The following is an 18,549-nucleotide window of genomic DNA, read 5'->3' as shown; positions in this document are numbered from 1 at the left end:
AAAATAAAATAGAATAAAACTCTTTGAAAATAAATAGGCTTTAAATTAACTTGCAATGCGTATAGGCTAATTTCCGTTCGATGTTACAGCCTAGGGCTAGGCTATGCCTTTTCTCAGATAGATAGGGGATAGCCCTGTAAGCTCATACGGGTCTGTATGTCGTCCTGAAGACCGGCTGTTAGATCATATCGCTGAAGTTTGTCTCCATCTTAGTGTAAATGTTGTCCGTTTTGTTTGTTATCCTTGTTATTGTGCGATAAAGTTAAAGCGCTCCGCTTCGGGACACCATTTTCAGCTGAGCACCAAACACACACACACTCGTGTAACACTGCCCGAGAGAGAAGGACCCGCCCCCTTTAGTTAGCCTATAGCCTATAGGCTAACTAAAGGGGGCGGGTCCTTCTCTCTCGGGCAGTGTTCTGTGTGTGTGTTTGGTGCTCAGCTGAAAATGGTTAGAGGGAATTATTTTCACCGGACATTTATGTCCGACGAGTTTTCAACTTGTCGGACTTCCACTAATTTTACCGGACAAAGACCGGGAATTACCGGTTAACGGAAACCCTGGATCACAGCGGGTCACCTAAGCACTCAAATACTAGGATAACAAGCCACTCGTTGGTCTTGTACATGTTACAGATGACAACTGTTAATATAGTATACAGTATGGCTGTGTTCGGAATGGTACTCGCATACTACTCATACTAGATATGACATCGTTTTGAGTATGCAAGAGCGTTCACACTGTACAGTATGCGACATTTTTGTATGCAAGAAATTCTTTGTGTATACTAGATTTTTACCAAATGTGACACAGCCCAATGAAAAGGGCTACCTGTAGGCGAAATCATTTTTCAGTCTTTTACATGTGCTTAAACTACAGATTGTAAGCTTTCAAATGATGCATCATACATTGAAATCGGAAACAAATTGAAGACGACATGAGTATTTGAAAGTTGCTACACCGGAAATCACTAAGCACAGAAAATCCCCATCAAAGATAATGAATCCCCATCAAACAACAAGAAACGAAGTCATTGTGTTATGGATTACACTTATTTAATGAACGTAAAACTGTTCGGAAAAATAACGAGTGGGTACTTCACATCTTCGAGTTGAATGTTAGCTAAAAAAACGAAAAAAAAAAAAAAAAAACTTTAAAGACGAATTTGACGTCTTTCTCATTTCCGAGAGGTGTCCAGAAACACCAGGAGCAGTCACAAATGTTTGAGTATGCGATCGATGCATGCTTTTCCTACTCAACATCCCCAAAATGCATTGCGTCAAACTGCGTGATACAAACTCGCCATACAGCTGTTGTTTACATTGTCTGATAGCCTGGAGACCGAAAGCTCGCAATAAACATAATTTTTTGCACAGATTTGAGTGTGCAGATGCTGTTTTCTTGCACTCTATTTGATACTCTTCAGCTGCAGCACCCCAGCTAAGTTAGACCCCAGCTATTTTCACTATATTGGGAATCTACATGGTGAAATGCATTCTTAGACATGTCTACGTCGTCATGATTACAAAGATGCCACTTGAAATGCATGAAATCCAAGTTTATTTGTGTTCTACACACACGTTCGCCTAGTATTTGACCTGTAGCCCAATCACGAATGATCCCAGTATTGTAGATTCAGACGGACAAGTTGGTTGTTATTGTGCTTGCTGCAGCAAGCCCACGATATGTTATTGCTCATATATTTATTTTAATCCTGTTCTTTTACCAACTGCTAAGACAACAACATAGTAAGCTAGTTACTTGAGCTAGCTAAAGATATTGGCCCCCAAATCATTTTACAACTTGTTATAATTATGTTACGATGTTTCTGTCTAACTCCTCAGTGAAGGTATCTATAGGGTGCGTTCGTAAAAAAAAGCGCCGGAGTGCACACTGGGTTCAACGTCATAAAGGGACCAGGTAATTTGATTGGACAAGAGGCATTCCATGAGTGCTGATCAGATTTCCAGGGTGAAGTTACGAACGCAGCCATAATGTAGCTAGCGAACAGAAGAGGGAAAAAAAAACGTCAGATCAGATATATAAACGGGTTATTTTGATAAACTGGACACATTTTGGGAATATATATGGTCACTTTCTCGCCTGAAAAAATATTAAAACTTCATAAAATGACATGTTAACACTTGTAGAGCCAAAATTACAGCTTTTAGCCAATGGAGGATTTAAATTCCCCGCTGCCAGCCGGCGCGAAATGCATTCTGGGAGGCAGTATGCATACGGCAAGGTAAACGGTCGGCTGGTTTTATAGCATTCTTATTATGAATTTAGTAGGCAGTATGCAGTATATACTCATTGAGTATGCTAGTATGCCATTTCGAACACCTATGTGTGTGCACACGTGTGAGAGAGACCATCGTAAGTTACAGCATGGATTTGCAGTAAACTAGATAAGCCATTCATCGCCACCTGCCGTCGTCACCACTAACCTCTGACCCTCAGTCACACTAATACTACCATAGAACAACTAATGGATATTTTATGGATCCACCAGTATGGCAATACAATGTGGAATGGAATCAATCTAAGAATATCACTAACGGCTATGAATATTCTACCTATTGTTTTTCTGTTACTGTGACATTTCTATTCTGTAGGTCAAACTAATGCTGTTGTCACTGAACACTACTTGGCTAGTGGTGGTCAGATCAGTGATCGTTTAGCCAGGTCTGAGGATGGCTAAGGTGAATCATTCAACACTGACTTCTCAGAGTGGAGGTGGTGCAGGTCGCCCGAGGCGACAGCAGCGTAAACAGCCCTGACGAAGTAGAGTGTGAGGGATAATCCCAGAGGGCCGTGCGGCAATCCTCTTGAAAGCGACACTGAGCGTGGCGACTTAGGCCAGTGTTAGAGCCCTGACATCGGCTTTCAACACTGCCCTCAATCCCCTTATGCACATACGGAGGGTGACACACAGTGTCAGGGAGGAGTGTGAAAATACGTTAACTAGGGCCGGAGTCGTGGCTTAGGGTTGGCCGGTAATGCAGTAATAGTTCCTCGGGTATATTAAAGAGTGTTTGTCCAAAGAGTGTTTGTCCAGCACTGTCTGTGTGGTTGAAGATGCTATGAAAGTGATGACAAAACGTTTTGTAAACAATGTAATTTGTCCAATAAATAACCTGTCAAAAAACTATTTAGAAGTGATCATAACCGTGTGTCACGTGACAGCTTCTCCTCAGAAGGGAGAATTAGAAAAACAGATGGCGAGCGCAAACGAGTAAGTCCATAGAAAAAATGCAACTGCTGCAATTTGGGAGCATTTCTGGTTCCGATCGAATCTGAGCCCTACAATGTGATTTTCAATCCCACGGTAATACCGTATACCACAGTAACATTTGGGGAAGGTTTAATGGTGTCAAAAATAGCGGATAGTGCCCAACTGTTGTTTTTCAGTGCCAATGTCATCACTCTGACAGTGGTGCAGACAATAGTTTGCGACGTGCACCATAATTAAATCTCTCTCTAGTAGCACTCCTAATGGATAATATTGTAGAAAAGTAAAACACATAGCAATCAGTCAAATCCTATTAGGATTCTATAAAGAAGTGATCAAGGTCGGACAAATACAGGGCATCTCCTGTTGTGGACATGTTTAGGTAGCATGCTACACTAGCAGTACTACTCACCTTGTAAGCCTTCTCTTGCAGGTTGGTCTTGCTGAGCTTCAGGATAACGGCAAAGTTGATGGGTTTGACACTCATGCGGCCGGGCTTCTTGTTGAAGTCCACCTGGTGAAAGACCTACCAAACACACAAATAAGCACCCTGCCAGGCATCATACGAAAAACCAGAAACATGAAAACTAAATGATATCATGGGCACAAATCTCATGACCCACACGCCTAATAGATTCAAAACACATGACCACATTCTAATACTAAATGAGCAAGTAAGTCAGCATAACTCAAGGCCCATCCACTCCTGACAATAGGAGGTATATTCAGAAAAGTACCTCAATGAAAAAGTCCTTTATAGACATCATAATATCCTAGTAAGAAATTACTTGTAAGTGAAGAAATGGCCAATGGTGACAGCATACTGGTAGGTTGCAATGAGTTAGTCATGGACAAAAATATTAGCACCCCTGCACTTCTGTCAGATAATGCACCACTTGTCCCAGAAAATTGTTGGAATTACAAATGCTTTAATATTCAAATGTATTTATTTTGTTTGCATTGGAACACAAAAAAGCAAATCTGAACAAATCTGATATCATTCCATGCAGAAAACCAAAAATGGACTGGACAAAATTATTGGCAAAACAGTATGAAATATTTGTATTTCAAGCATGTAATGCTCCTTTAATTTGTATTTAAACTCACCAGTGGCAAGTTACAGGTGCTGTCAATATAGAGACCACACTTGCAACCAGTTATACTTGAGTAAGTTGTCTCAACCTTTGTGTGTCCACACTGAGCATGGAGAAAAGAAAGAGCAAAGAATTGTCAGGATGGATGGAGGATTTGAGAACCAAAATTGTTGAAAAGCATGGACAATCAATCTACAGAGATCATTATGTTCCTGTGTCCACTGTGTGCAATGTCATCAAGAAGTTTACAGTCCATGGCACTGTCGCTAATGTCTCTGGACGTGGATGGAAGAGAAGAATTTATGAAAGATTGCAACGAAGGATGGTTCGAATGGTGGACAAAAAAACCTAGATCAACTTTCAAACAAATTAAAGCTGACTTGCTGACACAGGGTGTCAGTGTCAGTTCGCACTATCCGTCGCCATCTGAATGAAATGGGATGCTATGGTAGGAGACCCAGGAGGACCCCACTTCTGACAGACATTAAAAAAGCCAGACTGGAGTTTGCCAAAACGTACCTGGGGAAGCCAAAATCATTCTGGGGGAACGTCCTGTGGACAGATGAGACCAAAATAGAGCTTTTTGGTAAAGCACAGCATTCTACTGTTTACAGAAAACGAAATGAGGCCTTCAAAGAAAAGAACACGGTCCCTACAGTCATACATGGTGGAGGTTCACTGATGTTTTGGAGTTGCTTTGCTGCTTCTGGCACCGGATGCCTTGACTGTGCATGGCATCAAGAACTCTGAAGACTACCAAATAATTTTGGGGCGCAATGTAGGGCCCAGTGTCAGAAAGCTGGATCTCCATCAGAGTTCATGGGTCTTCCAGCAGGACAACGACCCAAAGCACACTTCAAAAAGCACCCAGAAATGGTTTAAGACAAAGCGCTGGAGAGTTCTGAAGTGGCCAGCAATGACTCCATATTTAAATCCCATAGAACACTTGTGATGCGAGACCTGGAGCAGTTGGCAAAAGAAGAGTGGTCCAAAAATCCAGTAGCAAGGTGTAAGAAACTCATTCATGGTTAAAGGAAGCAAACAATTTCAGTTTTTTCCCAATAATAATAACTTTTATTTGTATAGCGCTTTTCCTGAAAACGGTGCAGCTCCAAAGGGTGTGCTACCGAATGTAAAGTTGTAATATAATACTTAAGTTGTAACAATAATTTTGTCCAGTCCATTTTTGGAGTTGTGTGTGGAATCATATCAGATTTGGCCTTTTCTCTCTGCCTTTTTGTATTATTCCAATGCAAACAAAAGAAATAAACATGTGAATACCAAAGCATTTGTAATTGCAACAATTTTCTGAAAGAAGTGGTGCATTATATGAAGTGCAGGGGTGCCAATATTTGTCCATGACTGTATGCTTCCCAGTCATTGTTTGTGCACAAATAATCATTCTGTCTCCTTGTGCTACTAGCTGTGTTTCACTTGTGTATATATTTCTGTCTCTCTACATCTCCCAGTGTGTGTGAGTGTGTGAGGTCGTTGATGCTCATTGAACGGAGCGCTCCTGGCCGGGGCTGTCTGTACAAACATCGGATGTGGTGGCGGTCTGCGGGGGAGCCGGGAGGAAGTGGGAACGCATGGGCCAGCCCAGATACACAAGTGGGGGCTACTGAACAGGAAGCTCCAAATCATACACCCCCCCCCCCCTGCGCACCACCCGGAGACGACACATACACACGAGCATGAGGAGCCTGCTTCTGCTGCTCCAATTAAAACAGTAGTAGTGCACCTCAGCCTCGCTTTAACGAGGGGAACAGTAAAAGAGAAAAAACACAGGAAATGGTGTGCGTCACAAATAAACACTGCTCACTGCGATGGGTGTTGGTGGGGAGGGGGGAGGCTACGCAATAGACAGAGAGGATGTGGTCTGCAGAGCGCGTTAGGAGCAGAGTAAACCACAGCTTTGTCTTGATCGCTCTGGTCAGACCCCCCCCAGACAGACACACACACACACACACACACACACACACACACACACACACACCAGACCTCTCCCACAATTCCAAAGTGTCGTCTCAACCACAGTGCTATTCTCATGCAACCACAGCAGAGCTCCACACCAGCAGGCACTAAGGAACACACACACTAAACAAATCATACACACAGACGTTTTCTTGAAGTGTGTGAATATGTATGTGGTTGCACACACAGGCAGTCAAACAAAGGAAAAATGTTGACAGTTAGTGACCTGCGGTTCTGATAAGAAAGGTGTCTGTCTCTCTCTCTCACACACACACACACCGTAGTCTTAGATGTACTTCCTCCTCTTATTTCAGAGGCTTATTCCGTAGTCAGCAGTTGAGACCAAACTGCCTTTGATACACTGGACGTTTTTCCACTGACAACCGACTGAACGTTACATCACTCCCACCCCAGTTGTTTCCATTTGTTTTGCTGCTTGATGTTGTTCTGATTGTTTACCTACCTACCTGTCAACACAAGTCTATGGACAGGGCCACAGAACAGCTAGACATAAGTTGGTCAACTATAGGCTATGTCCATCAAGGTTTCACCTACACTTTCCGAGCAATAACTATTGATACGTAGTCATGACTGTAACTAACTTGTACAGTAGGGGAAATAAGTCAACATATTTTTCCATTGCAGATATTCACATGAAATTTAGACCAGACACTGGTCTACTACTACTACAGCTAAAGAAATTGTAACATTCCAATTCATAACTTTATGAAAAGTGGGAATGACACAGAAAAGTAAAGTAAGTATTGAACACACTAACTGAAATGTATTTAATACTTGGTGGAGAAGCTTCTTTCCCCAATGACAGCTACAAGACGCTTCCTGTACAAAAAAACAAATCTCTCAGTGATCAGGTGGCATTTTGGCCCATTCTTCAACACAGAAATCTTGAAGATCCGCGGGGCCCACTCAGACTTTTGATCTTCAGTTCCTTCTACAAATATTCTATTGAATTTAAGTCTGGTGATTGACTAGGCCAGTCCAACACCTTTATTTTCTTCCTCTTGAACCAATTGAGCCTTTGCAGTATGTTTTTGATCGTGGTCCTGTTGGAAGATCCACCCGCGTCTCATCCTCCTCATTCTGGTGGATGGCAAATTACTCTTCTCAAGATTTTCCCGGTACATGGCTCTATTCCTTTGATAATTTGGATTCCACCAGTACCATGTGAAGAGAAACAGCCCCATACTATGATGCTTCCACCTCCGAACTTCACTGTAGGTATGGTATTTTTAGGATCATAAGCAGAGCCATTTGTCCAGAGCCAAATATGGCTTGTTGTATTGTTGCCGAAAGGTTTGATTTTTGTCTGACCAGACTACACTCTCCCAGTAATCGACAGGCTTCTCCAAATGTTCTGTAGCAAACTTCAAATGAGCTTCAACATGCCTTTTCTTTACTAATGGGAGTCTTCCTGGGTGATTGTGAATGGAGACCATGGTAGTGGAGTGCATTGCCTATTGTTTTCTTTGTGACAACTGTACCTGCTGCTTTCAGGTCTTTCTGGAGCTCTGCTCAAGTCGTCCTTGGCTCTTGAGATACTCTTCTGACTAACTTTCTGACTGCCCAGTCAGAAATCTTGCAAGGAGCTCCTGTGCGTGGCTGGTTGATGGTCAAGTGATGTTCCTTCCACTTGCGGATAATGGCCCCAATGGTGCTTATAGGAACATTTACCTAGTAGGTAAACATTTAGGAGAGATCCTTCGGTAACCAGTGTCCTTACTATGCTGCTCAACAATCTTGGCAATCTTGGGAGAGCTCTTTGCCTCTACCCATCATGGGATGTTTCTTACAGGAAAGCTTATTGACAAATTATTTTCTTACTTGCATTTAGAGGTGGAAAACCCTTTTTCAAAGATTGGAAGTACATACCCACGAACATGCACTAACCCAGCTGATTCTAATTAGCACAGGTAGGAGAACTCATTAGTGGTATAAGCTGGTTTAGTGCTTTTTCAATAGTTTTTTCCTGTGACATTCCACTTTAGTGCACATAGTTTTTTTTATGGATTGGAATGTTCCAATTTCTTTAGCTGATCTAGTTTTATTGAGTTAATACCAATGTCTGATCTAAATTTCATGTGAATAGCTGCAATAGAAATATGTTGAATTAAACAATTGGTGTTGAATACTTATTTCCCCACTATACTGTTTTATCGATTGTTGGTCAATGTAAGCTTACTGTGTACTACATTTCCTTCACTCTAATTTAAAAGCATAGTAACAAAATAGCCTTGCAGTAAGGATCATATAGATACAGTATATATGCAAATGACCCAACCTTACCCTCTGAAATTCTGCTTGTGTCAGGCCTAAACTCTGTCATTGTCATATATTGTTGTATATTATTATTATGTTTATATATATATATTATTTTTTTATCTTTATTATCATCTTCTATGCACCAACCACACCAAATCAATTTCCTGTATGTACGAATATACTTGCAATGCAATAAAAATAATTCTGAGGTAGGGGCTGATTTGGAATTAGGCAAGTGGAGTCTTACCTCCAATAGGAAGGGCAGGACGGGCACAAAGGTTTGGGTACTGCCAGAGAGCAGGGTGAGGGCTCGCACACAGTGGATTCTCAGAGGATAGTACCTCGAAGTGGGCACCAACCTGCACAGCAAGAGAAAACAGTGGTCAACACTCCCATCTGCTGGTAGCAACATGCAAACACAACCTTTGTTGTTTTTTCCTAGTCAATGATGAGTTGATGGGGGAGCGCAAGTTGCGTAGCACACTAAGGCATAGGCTACACGGCACCGGATTTGGCTAAAACGGCAATGATCTGATATCGTTTGCACCTCATGGCTACACGACACAAGGGTGTTTTGGAGTCGTTTGGTCGGCAAACGTATTGTGGTTTACTTACCGTTCAGCACTTTTTTGTTTGATTGATGTATGTTGTTTGATTGAAGTTTGATTGATTGATGTATGTTTGATTGAAGTTTGATTGATTGATGTATGTGCGCATTCCGTGCGACCCAACCATTTAGCGCAAGTCTTGTGCTATAAATAGCATACACTTGATAAACCAGTGCTGTGATATTTATCGTCTTAGAAACATCTTAGCAAGAAGCACTTATAACAATTATCATAACGTTTATTATGTATCATCAGCTCTTTTCATACAACCTAAATTTACACAGATGAATAACGTATACATGCCATATCTTGGATGCAGACGTAATGTAAGTGGAGAGAAGATTGATCGGGAGTTGACTGAATTTCTATTATTTTACGGTACTGTCTCAATTATTTGAAACATTTTCTGGGTCTACCAATACGCGCATGCCCAGTGTACCTGAGTACGTGGTTCCATGTGGCCAGAGATTATTTTGCGCGACAATGAGAAAATGCTTGTGTGGCCAGAGATCGGAATTGCTTTCGTCATCGTTTTGTCGTCGTGTAGCCTAGGCCTAAGGCACATGCCATATCATCGCAGGTTCCTTGGTTCGATTCTGGCCGTCGACATATGCTGCATGTCACCCCCCCACCGCGGCCCCCCCTCTCTCTCTCTCACACCCATCTTTCCTGTCAATCGCTATCCCAATAAAGCAGAAATGCCCTAAAAAACATATTTCTAAAAAAGGCAGAACAAAAATATGAGTTGATGTAGTAGCTGATAGCATACAGGAATAGGGGTGGGACGATTAGAAAATGTCATGTCACGATTATCGTGGGCAAAATAATCGCGATCCACGATATTATCGCGAGAATTAAAAAAATAAATAAAGTGTTTTATTTTTTTATGCCAATAAAACACATTGTAATCACTTTAACTTAGATTTTGTTGTATTTTTAGGACATTTTAAGTCAGTAATGCAAATTCAGATTCTAGTGGCACATATCTCTGGCCATAATCCGGGTCCTTAAGAAAGAGCAATCCCTTTTCGGCCAATCAGCACCTTTCATTAACGTACCCAAGGAAGTTTAAAGAACGCACTCCCAGTGTTGCCAACTTCCAGAGCCCCTTGGCGACTTAATTAGTCAAAAGCGACCAGCGACAAATCTAACTTCCTTTTCTGGTCATTTGGGGAATTACTGTAAAGCATCTAACATATCCTGTATTCCACGGTTCACGTTACAACCGAGCTCAGGAGAGACGAGTAGGGATACAGTCTATGGCGAGCGAGGGTTGCCGTCTCCTCTCTCCCTCAACACTCACTCCCGCGGCCAGTCTGATAGCAGCCGCGGGGAGCGTACCGTTGTTCCCCGGGTCCTCGCAGGGGGTTCGGTTAAAGTTCGGGAAATAACGGACGGTTGTCATGTGTTTATACAGCATGGATGTTACGTGCCTAATGCCTTTGATGCGCACACTTGCTACTTGCCGCTTTAATCATTGTATTTAGCCTATAGCACAAGTCATGCATTGAATGTAACCTCAAGTGCTGAACAGTATTAAGTAAACCACACTATGGGCCGGTTTCAGAGACTAAATCACACTTTCAATGTAAAATCTCCATTGAAGATGTTTTTTAGTCTAGGATTAGGCTTAAGCCTTGTCTGTGAAACAGGCCCTTAATTTGCTAAAGTTTAGGGGCGACCGTGCCTTTTGCAGCCATAGACTGTCACTGCCTGGTAATAACAAGGAAGGCCAATGACAGTATCCCGTCTAAAGTTTTTCACCAGCCATGGTGAGTAGGCTAGCATACGTTACCTAGTGACTGACTGACACGGCTGACTTGACAGTAACGTTACCCATGCAGGCTGAACAATAGCGCGAGACAAGTTCTGTGAGGATATTCGCGCGCGGCTCATGTGAGGAATTGCAATTATATTACAGTAACAGTCGCTAACTTGACTGCAAAAGTAATGTAGCCTAGGCTGAAAAATAGCGCCAGACATTTGTTAAACACAGTTTATTCATAACATACGATTATGACGATTATTCAAATAATTAAAATTCTCCACGATTAAGTTATCGCGGGTGTTTTTAGCGCGATTAACGATAAAAACGATAATCGTCCCATCCCTATACAGGAACCATTCCTAATACTCACTTGACGGTGCCCACTATGACCTGGCACAGCGGGTAGATAAGGGGCTGTAGTACGTCACTAGGGTGCAGGGTGCCAAGAACACGACACCATAGGTACAGACAGTGAACAAACTGCCAGTTGTACACCGACTGGTATGTTTCCTAGGGAAATACACACAAACAGATCTTAACATAAGATCACATTCAACACTAGCATGTCCTATTTAAATGGCTAAATATTTAGGTTACGGTCTCATTATCAACAAGTAATGATATTGAATAATGTAAACTGTGCAGACTATGGTTTAAACTTTAAGCCAACTTTTGTGATGCAATATATCTGCATTAAGAGCAAATATTAACAGAACAGAATGATACTTGAACAACAACAGTATTTCATCTCAAACAACAAAATGATTGGAACCCTATACTTCCTGTTCCTCAATAACATGTATACAGTATGGCTGTCCTGTCCTTCTCTCTATCGTTCTGGTAGTCAATAGTTGTGCCTAACCTTCTTCTTCATGGTCATGGCGTTCCTCAGGTGGATGGCCAGCTGGCGGATGTAGATAAAGCCGTGTTGGTAAGAGGCCTGTGTGTCCAGGGAGTACATCTCTGTCAGCGTGCGCTGCATGAAGTTGATCATGGGAAGCACGGTGGGTGACGTGAACTTACAGTTCTGCACATAGGAGATGTACATTTGCTAGGGAGACAAGAAAGAAAAACAAAACATGGTGAACCAAATGTTGTGTAGTCGTGGCAGTTAACAGATTTTACTCATTAGGTTAAGCCTGTATCTCTATCGCAATTTACAAAACATTTGAAGTTTACTAATAGAGGTTCTAATAATATTTTGCTTAGCCAATTGGTCTTCAGTCATACATTCATGCATAGTTCAACACATCAGTTTGATATATGATCAGCTCACCTGTCCACAGAAACATTTTTGTTGAATCTTTTTTCAGAGGAATTTTTGTGACTGACTCACCTTGAGGATGGGGTTGAGGTACGTTTCTTGCTTGTGTCGGCAGATCTTGTTGAGGGCCAGGAAGGCCAGGACGCGGCTTGTCTCTTCCCCTGTGCTCCACTGCTTGATCAGTTGCTAAAGACAGAGATGGACTATGAGAGGCAGCTTTGGAGAGGGCACAGGGCCTGATACACAGGCCACAGCCTCGGCCAGGGATACTATACTCCTCACCCCCCTCATATAAGTGGGACTCACCTTGAGCAGGTGGCGGCACTGTTTCGGCAGACATATGTAGTATGGTGCCATCTGGTTGGCATGCCTCAGGACTGCACTGATGACTGTGGCTTCTGTGAGACAAGACAAAAGCTGTGGGCAGACAAGGAGGTATAGAGCTTAGTAAGACAGAGTGAAAAGTGGAGCAAAAGAATAGGTTTCACAAAATAACCAGAAGGACAAACCTGAACAACTCCACTGAGGTACATCTTGATATCAATCATATTCTTCTGCCATTTTGGACTGGATGATGGAAGCACTGGCCTGAAAATAAAGAGAAACGTGAGAGGAATGACATGGGCACTTCTTTGGTTCAGCTTGACAGAAACAATAAATTGCAGATATTTTTATCTTTTAAATGACTTGTTTTAAAATTGTTGAGGCATATGTAAATCGTTTTGACAGTAAGGCTTCCATTTACTTCTTCTGGGCTTTGTCTGGCTTTAGGTTCAGCATCTTTTGTAGGGCCAGGTACACATCTCTGATACAGAATAGGACCAAGGCGTTGAACACTATGGGGACACAAACACACACCTCTGAGGAGACATTCTTTATGCTGCCAAAACAGCAAACACTCAAAACATACCACGAGCACATTACAGACCGTCAAAGTAGCCTGTGACAACAGGTTACCTCATGTCAACACATCACAATGTGCCTTTTTTTAACCTTTCCAGGAAGGATGACAAACAGATTTGGTTATGACCAGGTTATGTCTCATTGAGATTAAAAATCTCTTTTACAAGAGAGACCTGGCCAAGAAAGCAGCATAAAATTATAGACACACATTACAACATAATACATTACATTTAAAAATTAAAAAACAAAAGACAGATCAAGTTTCACATTGAAGGTAGGCAAGATTATTTCAGCAATGTTAGTCAGAAATTATAGAACTGGATTTAATTTTCCTCCATAACTTTTATCCTAGCTTTAAAATCGTTTAGTGAGACAAGCTCCTGCAGTTTCATAGTTCTTTGAAGCTCGTTCCAGACAGCTGGAAGTTTTTTTTGCCGAACTCGGTCCGAGACCTAGATACGGTCAGCAGGACACTGCTTTGAGAACACAGCAGATAAACGTCATTGTCCTATAGGGTAATGAATGAGCACAAATATGATGGGCTGTTTCATTATGGCCTTATAACTTAAGAGGTACCAGTGACTCAACCTGCACAGAGTTAAGGAGGGCCAGCATACTTTCATATAGAGTACAATGATGTGTTTGAGGTTTGTAATTAGTGACAAACCTCAGCGCCCGATGATACACTGTGTCCAGTGTGTAATGCTGTCACAGGAGTGTGCATGTATAGAATATCACCATAATCTATAACTGGCAGGAAGGTAGCCAAGACAAACCTCTTTCTCGCTACAAAAGAAAACATGCTCTATTGCGGAAATAGAAACCTACCTTTAGTCTGAGTTTTTTCACAAGAGTGTCTATGTGAGACTTAAAAGCGAGACAGTCGTCTATTAAAAAACCCAATTTAACCCCCTATTTATACTAGGTTGACACTCTTTCCATTTCCTTGCTGTGTGTCGTGACTGTGTGTCGCCCTCTGTTCCCTACCTGAACTGTCAGCTACTTTGTAGCGGCACGGAGCGCCTTCTCCTTTGGTGGTGGCCACAGCAGCCTTGAAGGCCTGTGTGACCTCCCTGAAGAGGCGAGCTGTTGGCTCCTCCTGGTGATAAACAAAGGATGAGGAAAAATACCATAACATAAAAATGAGTCGAGAGACCCTTTACACCTTAGGATAAAATCCCCTATAATGTGGTACAGCACATCATTCATGTGTACCTGTTTACTCTTTAATGCTTTCAAGTATGTTCTTATTATCATGATCCTGACAACACCTGCAGCTAAAAATGGGAAAGCATTTTTGATTAGCTTTATTTCTTTGGCTAACTTCATTGATTGAAGTCAATGTGAATGTTACCTTGATCGCCGTTCTCCAATCTTCAACCATTTTCTCTGTCACTTTAATAGCCTCCACTGTCTTCTTGGATTTCTTGGCAGACTCTGCTTCTCCCTCCTCTTCATCAGAGCTGGCCTCCTAAAGTCACACACAACATTAATGCTAAGAATATGGCAGAGACTATGAGAAACACTGTGCATGCTTAAGGTACAAATCACAACTAACTCATTCCAACATCATACTGACCTCCAGTTTACTGGGTAGTGTGTGGTACTTCCTCTCCTCTTCATCATCAGAGCTGTCCGTGTCATCAAAGTTGAGCAGTGCCTTGTCGTTCTGCTGCAAGAACTTGTAGAATTCTGGATCCTTGCTTTTTAACCTGGACAGCTGGTCTTTGTGCTGGGTGGCCTTGCCTTTCTTTTTGTCATCCCTTCAACACAGGTAGGTACATGTATTGAACAACATTCTACCAGGTAAACAAGCAGGAGTGGGGGATTTAGTGGGAACAGAGGCTAGGTCTTGATCATTTTATGTAGGCCACATGCAAAAAGTGAGAATGACACTCACTTCTCTTGGCCCCCAGCAGCTTTCCCTGTTTTCTTCTTCTTCTGTCCATTCTGAGTGGGGGTCTCATCCTCAGAATCCTCCTCACCCGCTGAGTCAAAGCCAGACAGCAGGAACTCATCCACACTCAGGTCCTCCAACTTTCTGCAACATCACAAGTACAACAAACAGCCCAATCAGTTGCTTATCTTGCTGCATTTGCTAACTGAGGTATTTGCTAAGCTAGTTACACGGTTATACAGTTGAATGAGCAAAAGGCATACAAATAGCACAGCCTGAAATAAGGATATAACAAAGACTGGTTGCTGAAGACGGTGGTCATTTACTTTATTTTACACAACACAACTTCTAACGTTGGCTACCTAGCCAAATAGCAAGAAGCTAACTAAATAGCAAGTGAGTGAGCTCTCAACTCTAACATTTCCAGGAAAAGAGAGCACGACATAACAAGGTATGTTGCAAATACTAAAACACGTCAACAATTGTATTATTCAACAACATTTCTGTTTGTCCTATAGCTAGCAAAATGCACACATGTTAGTGGAAGACATTCAGCTACCTTTTCTGCTTTCCTGCCATGCTGCATCCAAAACGTGACTCCTAAATCCGGATCCCAGAATGCAACGGTGCTCGAAGCGCGTTGGTTGTGTGTTTGACATCACATCTGTGTTCTCTGAGATCCAAAAAACAAAAAGTCCGTCTCGCTCTTCTGGTTTCGCTTTTCGCCGTTTTCGTGGCTTCAAAATAAAAGCGCGAGTTAAAACATCAATGGAAAGTAATGGGATCGTAATATTTTTTTTTCACTTTCAATGCAAAGTATATACACTTTTTCTATATACATTATATATTAGAGTCCAATTCGTCGAAAATGAGTCACATTTTTTAATGGACTATTACTGTACAGAACAACTTTTCAGAGTTTAATTTGGGTGCTCTCATTTTGAAGAATTCCTCATTTACATACATTTACATGGACCGGAAATAGATGGGCGGAGTTCTTCTCGGAGTTCCACGGTTGAAGTTCAGCGAACACAGATACACTAATAATCTATTTCAGCAAATCAAGTAGCTTTTTGCAGAATATTGTGAGGAAAGTAACAAAACAAGTTTATCTTTATCCCGCTTTCAATTGATATGATGTATCATGCTACTGCGGCTGTAAATGCAATATATAAGATATTTTAAAATGCAGTCGGAGGGAATCAGAAACAAACTATGTTTCAGTATCAATTGAATTCATAGCAAAGAACAGGCACTGTTTTGATGCGACATGTGATGCCGAAAGTAGATGATTTGCTAGTTAGTTAGCTAGATCACCATTCAAAATCCATTGATAAATCGAACCTTTAAGTATTTTGAACGTGGAGTCGGCCGACAGTCTAAAAACTGGAAAAGGTTATAATTAGAAGGACATTTGCGCTGTCCTTTCGACACAGGCGACGACTGGTGAGTCTATACTTCATCCGGTAGCGTCGATATGTCACTGATTGTCATCAAGTCAAGACAATCGGGGATGTTAAAATTACTTGTTAGGTAGACTTGATGCTACTGTTTCTTTTTTGCAATCATATGTAGCCTATGGGTTGTATGGATTTGGAAAATATTGACATTTCTTCTTGAAATGTTCATGATTTCGTTTCCTGAAATCTTGTCACTGAAAGCTCACAGATGCCAGGCTGGAGAGGCGATTAGGTTTGCACTATTCAGACTGGAGCAGAATATTTCACAACAAAACAACTAAAGTAAAGGCTCAAATCAAGTCACAGTTCAGTAGCTTGATAGGCTTGCATTGCAACGGATTTCGATTTCATTCAATCGCCCAGTAGATACTTATTTGCCTATGATTCATAGCCACCTCAGTCAGAGTTGGTAGATAGTCTATCAAAAATGTTTTGTCTGTCATTATTATACCATATAGAAGACGTCATGCGCGTTTCCTTCAATGTCCAGTTCTCACTCATCTGGCGATTTAAGGTCGTTTTGGAACAATGGACACATGATCACGACTAATGATAAAACGGTTCATTCTAAATATTTTTTTTACATCAAAATAATACATTTTGCATGAAATATACGTGTCAACATATGCCAATATCTCTGCGCCTATTCTTAAAAGCCAACGGTAACAGCATATCACTAATTGCATAATGCAACTCCACCTTAAAAATTGATGTCATTCTCATGCAGTTTGCATTTACGTCAACAGCATCAAAGCGCAGAATAGAGGCTCTCCTTCTTCGTATACTTCACACAAATATGGACCAAGATAGACAGTAGAGATACTCAAGTTGGATGCGACACGAGCTGTGAGCACTCTCCCCCTCATTTGAGTGAGGAGGGGATTCGGTGCTCAACGGAACCGCAACATCACTCACCGGTAATTCCTAATTTCTGTAGTCTGCTTTCCAAATATATATTTGTACATATGTTTACAAATAGATGGTGTGGGGGTTGGAGGTGCATCAAACCCCATAAGGAGGGTCTATTGATGTATGAATAGAAACATGATGCTGAAGGACGATCGCATAGGCTACTAACTGTGCCAATATGCACGTCCATAACGAACATAGACGGTCACGATGGGGGAAATGTGCATTCATAAATTGAAACCGTCCATCTGGCATTGGTCCAGACTCAGAAAAAGGAAAAGTAATCATTATGTGGGATGTTGAACAGGCATATGTGTCGCCCCTCAGTGGCATGGCAACGGATGGTCTGATAGCTTTCCCTAGCCATTATATGTTGTAGGCCCCTAGCACTGCAGTGGCAATAACACAGGTTCTGCTCAATCAATCCTGTGTGCTGGGCTGGCAAACCTTGCACTGCACACGATGTTTCACAATTCCAAATGTATAAATGTGCAAACTATTCTATTTCATGTCAGTGTTTTGCTCTGGGCTTTAGAACTTGTTATCTCTGTGTGGTTTGTCACATGGATGTAATGTGTCCGCTGTGTGTCTGCTTGTGTGTGACACAAGTCTTGTTGCTACGCAGCAGTGGTGACATTTGAGATGCCACTTTGAACAATTCATTTGTTGAAAGTAGATCCGTGGAGTATAGATGATATAACTTAAAAGTTTCATAACTTTTATAGTTTATATTTCTTAAGTTTATATTTATAACATAAATGTTGAAAAGTTGAGGCCACAGAGCTGTACAACACACGCTGCCTCAGGAAGGCCTCCAAGATCTCCAGAGACCCATCCCACCCTGGGTACGAACACTTTGTTCGGATGCCCTCGGACAGGCGGTTCAGGACCATGTTCGCAAGGACAAACAGACTGAAGCTCAGCTTCTACCCCAGGGCCGAACACAGCAAATACCTAGGTTCTAGGCCCTGGACAATCTAGACAAATTGATGGCAGCTACTAGATTGTAATCAAGTGCAATACTGAAACACAACTGTGAACATTTCAAACCTGCAAACTGCGACACTTTAAATTAATGTGCAATAACACTATGTGCAATATGACAACCCTCGGGTACATAAGGTTCAGAGATAGGAAATGTTAGAATAGGTATAGCATA

General features: G+C 41.7%; 1 protein-coding gene across 1 annotated transcript in view; it reads right to left on the bottom strand.

Moving 5' to 3' along the window:
- noc2l (NOC2-like nucleolar associated transcriptional repressor) overlaps positions 1-15,601 on the bottom strand; it is a 29,234-nt gene extending 13,633 nt beyond the window's left edge. Inside the window, exons 1-13 of the mRNA XM_080533625.1 lie at positions 15,581-15,601; positions 15,025-15,165; positions 14,704-14,887; positions 14,479-14,595; positions 14,112-14,223; positions 12,967-13,057; positions 12,731-12,809; positions 12,528-12,638; positions 12,294-12,407; positions 11,820-12,008; positions 11,328-11,467; positions 8,829-8,940; positions 3,646-3,759 (exon numbers count right to left, since the gene is read on the bottom strand). Of these exons, the coding sequence (XP_080389751.1) occupies positions 3,646-3,759; positions 8,829-8,940; positions 11,328-11,467; positions 11,820-12,008; positions 12,294-12,407; positions 12,528-12,638; positions 12,731-12,809; positions 12,967-13,057; positions 14,112-14,223; positions 14,479-14,595; positions 14,704-14,887; positions 15,025-15,165; positions 15,581-15,600 (1,524 nt within the window). The 5' untranslated portion in view covers position 15,601. The remainder of the gene's footprint in view (positions 1-3,645; positions 3,760-8,828; positions 8,941-11,327; positions 11,468-11,819; positions 12,009-12,293; positions 12,408-12,527; positions 12,639-12,730; positions 12,810-12,966; positions 13,058-14,111; positions 14,224-14,478; positions 14,596-14,703; positions 14,888-15,024; positions 15,166-15,580) is intronic.
- Between the last annotated feature and the right edge of the window lie 2,948 nt (positions 15,602-18,549).

Source organism: Nansenia antarctica (genome assembly GCF_963989245.1).
Source record: "Nansenia antarctica genome assembly, chromosome: 6".
Classification (NCBI taxonomy): Eukaryota; Metazoa; Chordata; class Actinopteri; order Argentiniformes; family Microstomatidae; genus Nansenia; species Nansenia antarctica.
Note: the sequence above shows the minus strand (reverse complement) of the source record. Positions and strands in the feature narration are given on the sequence as shown.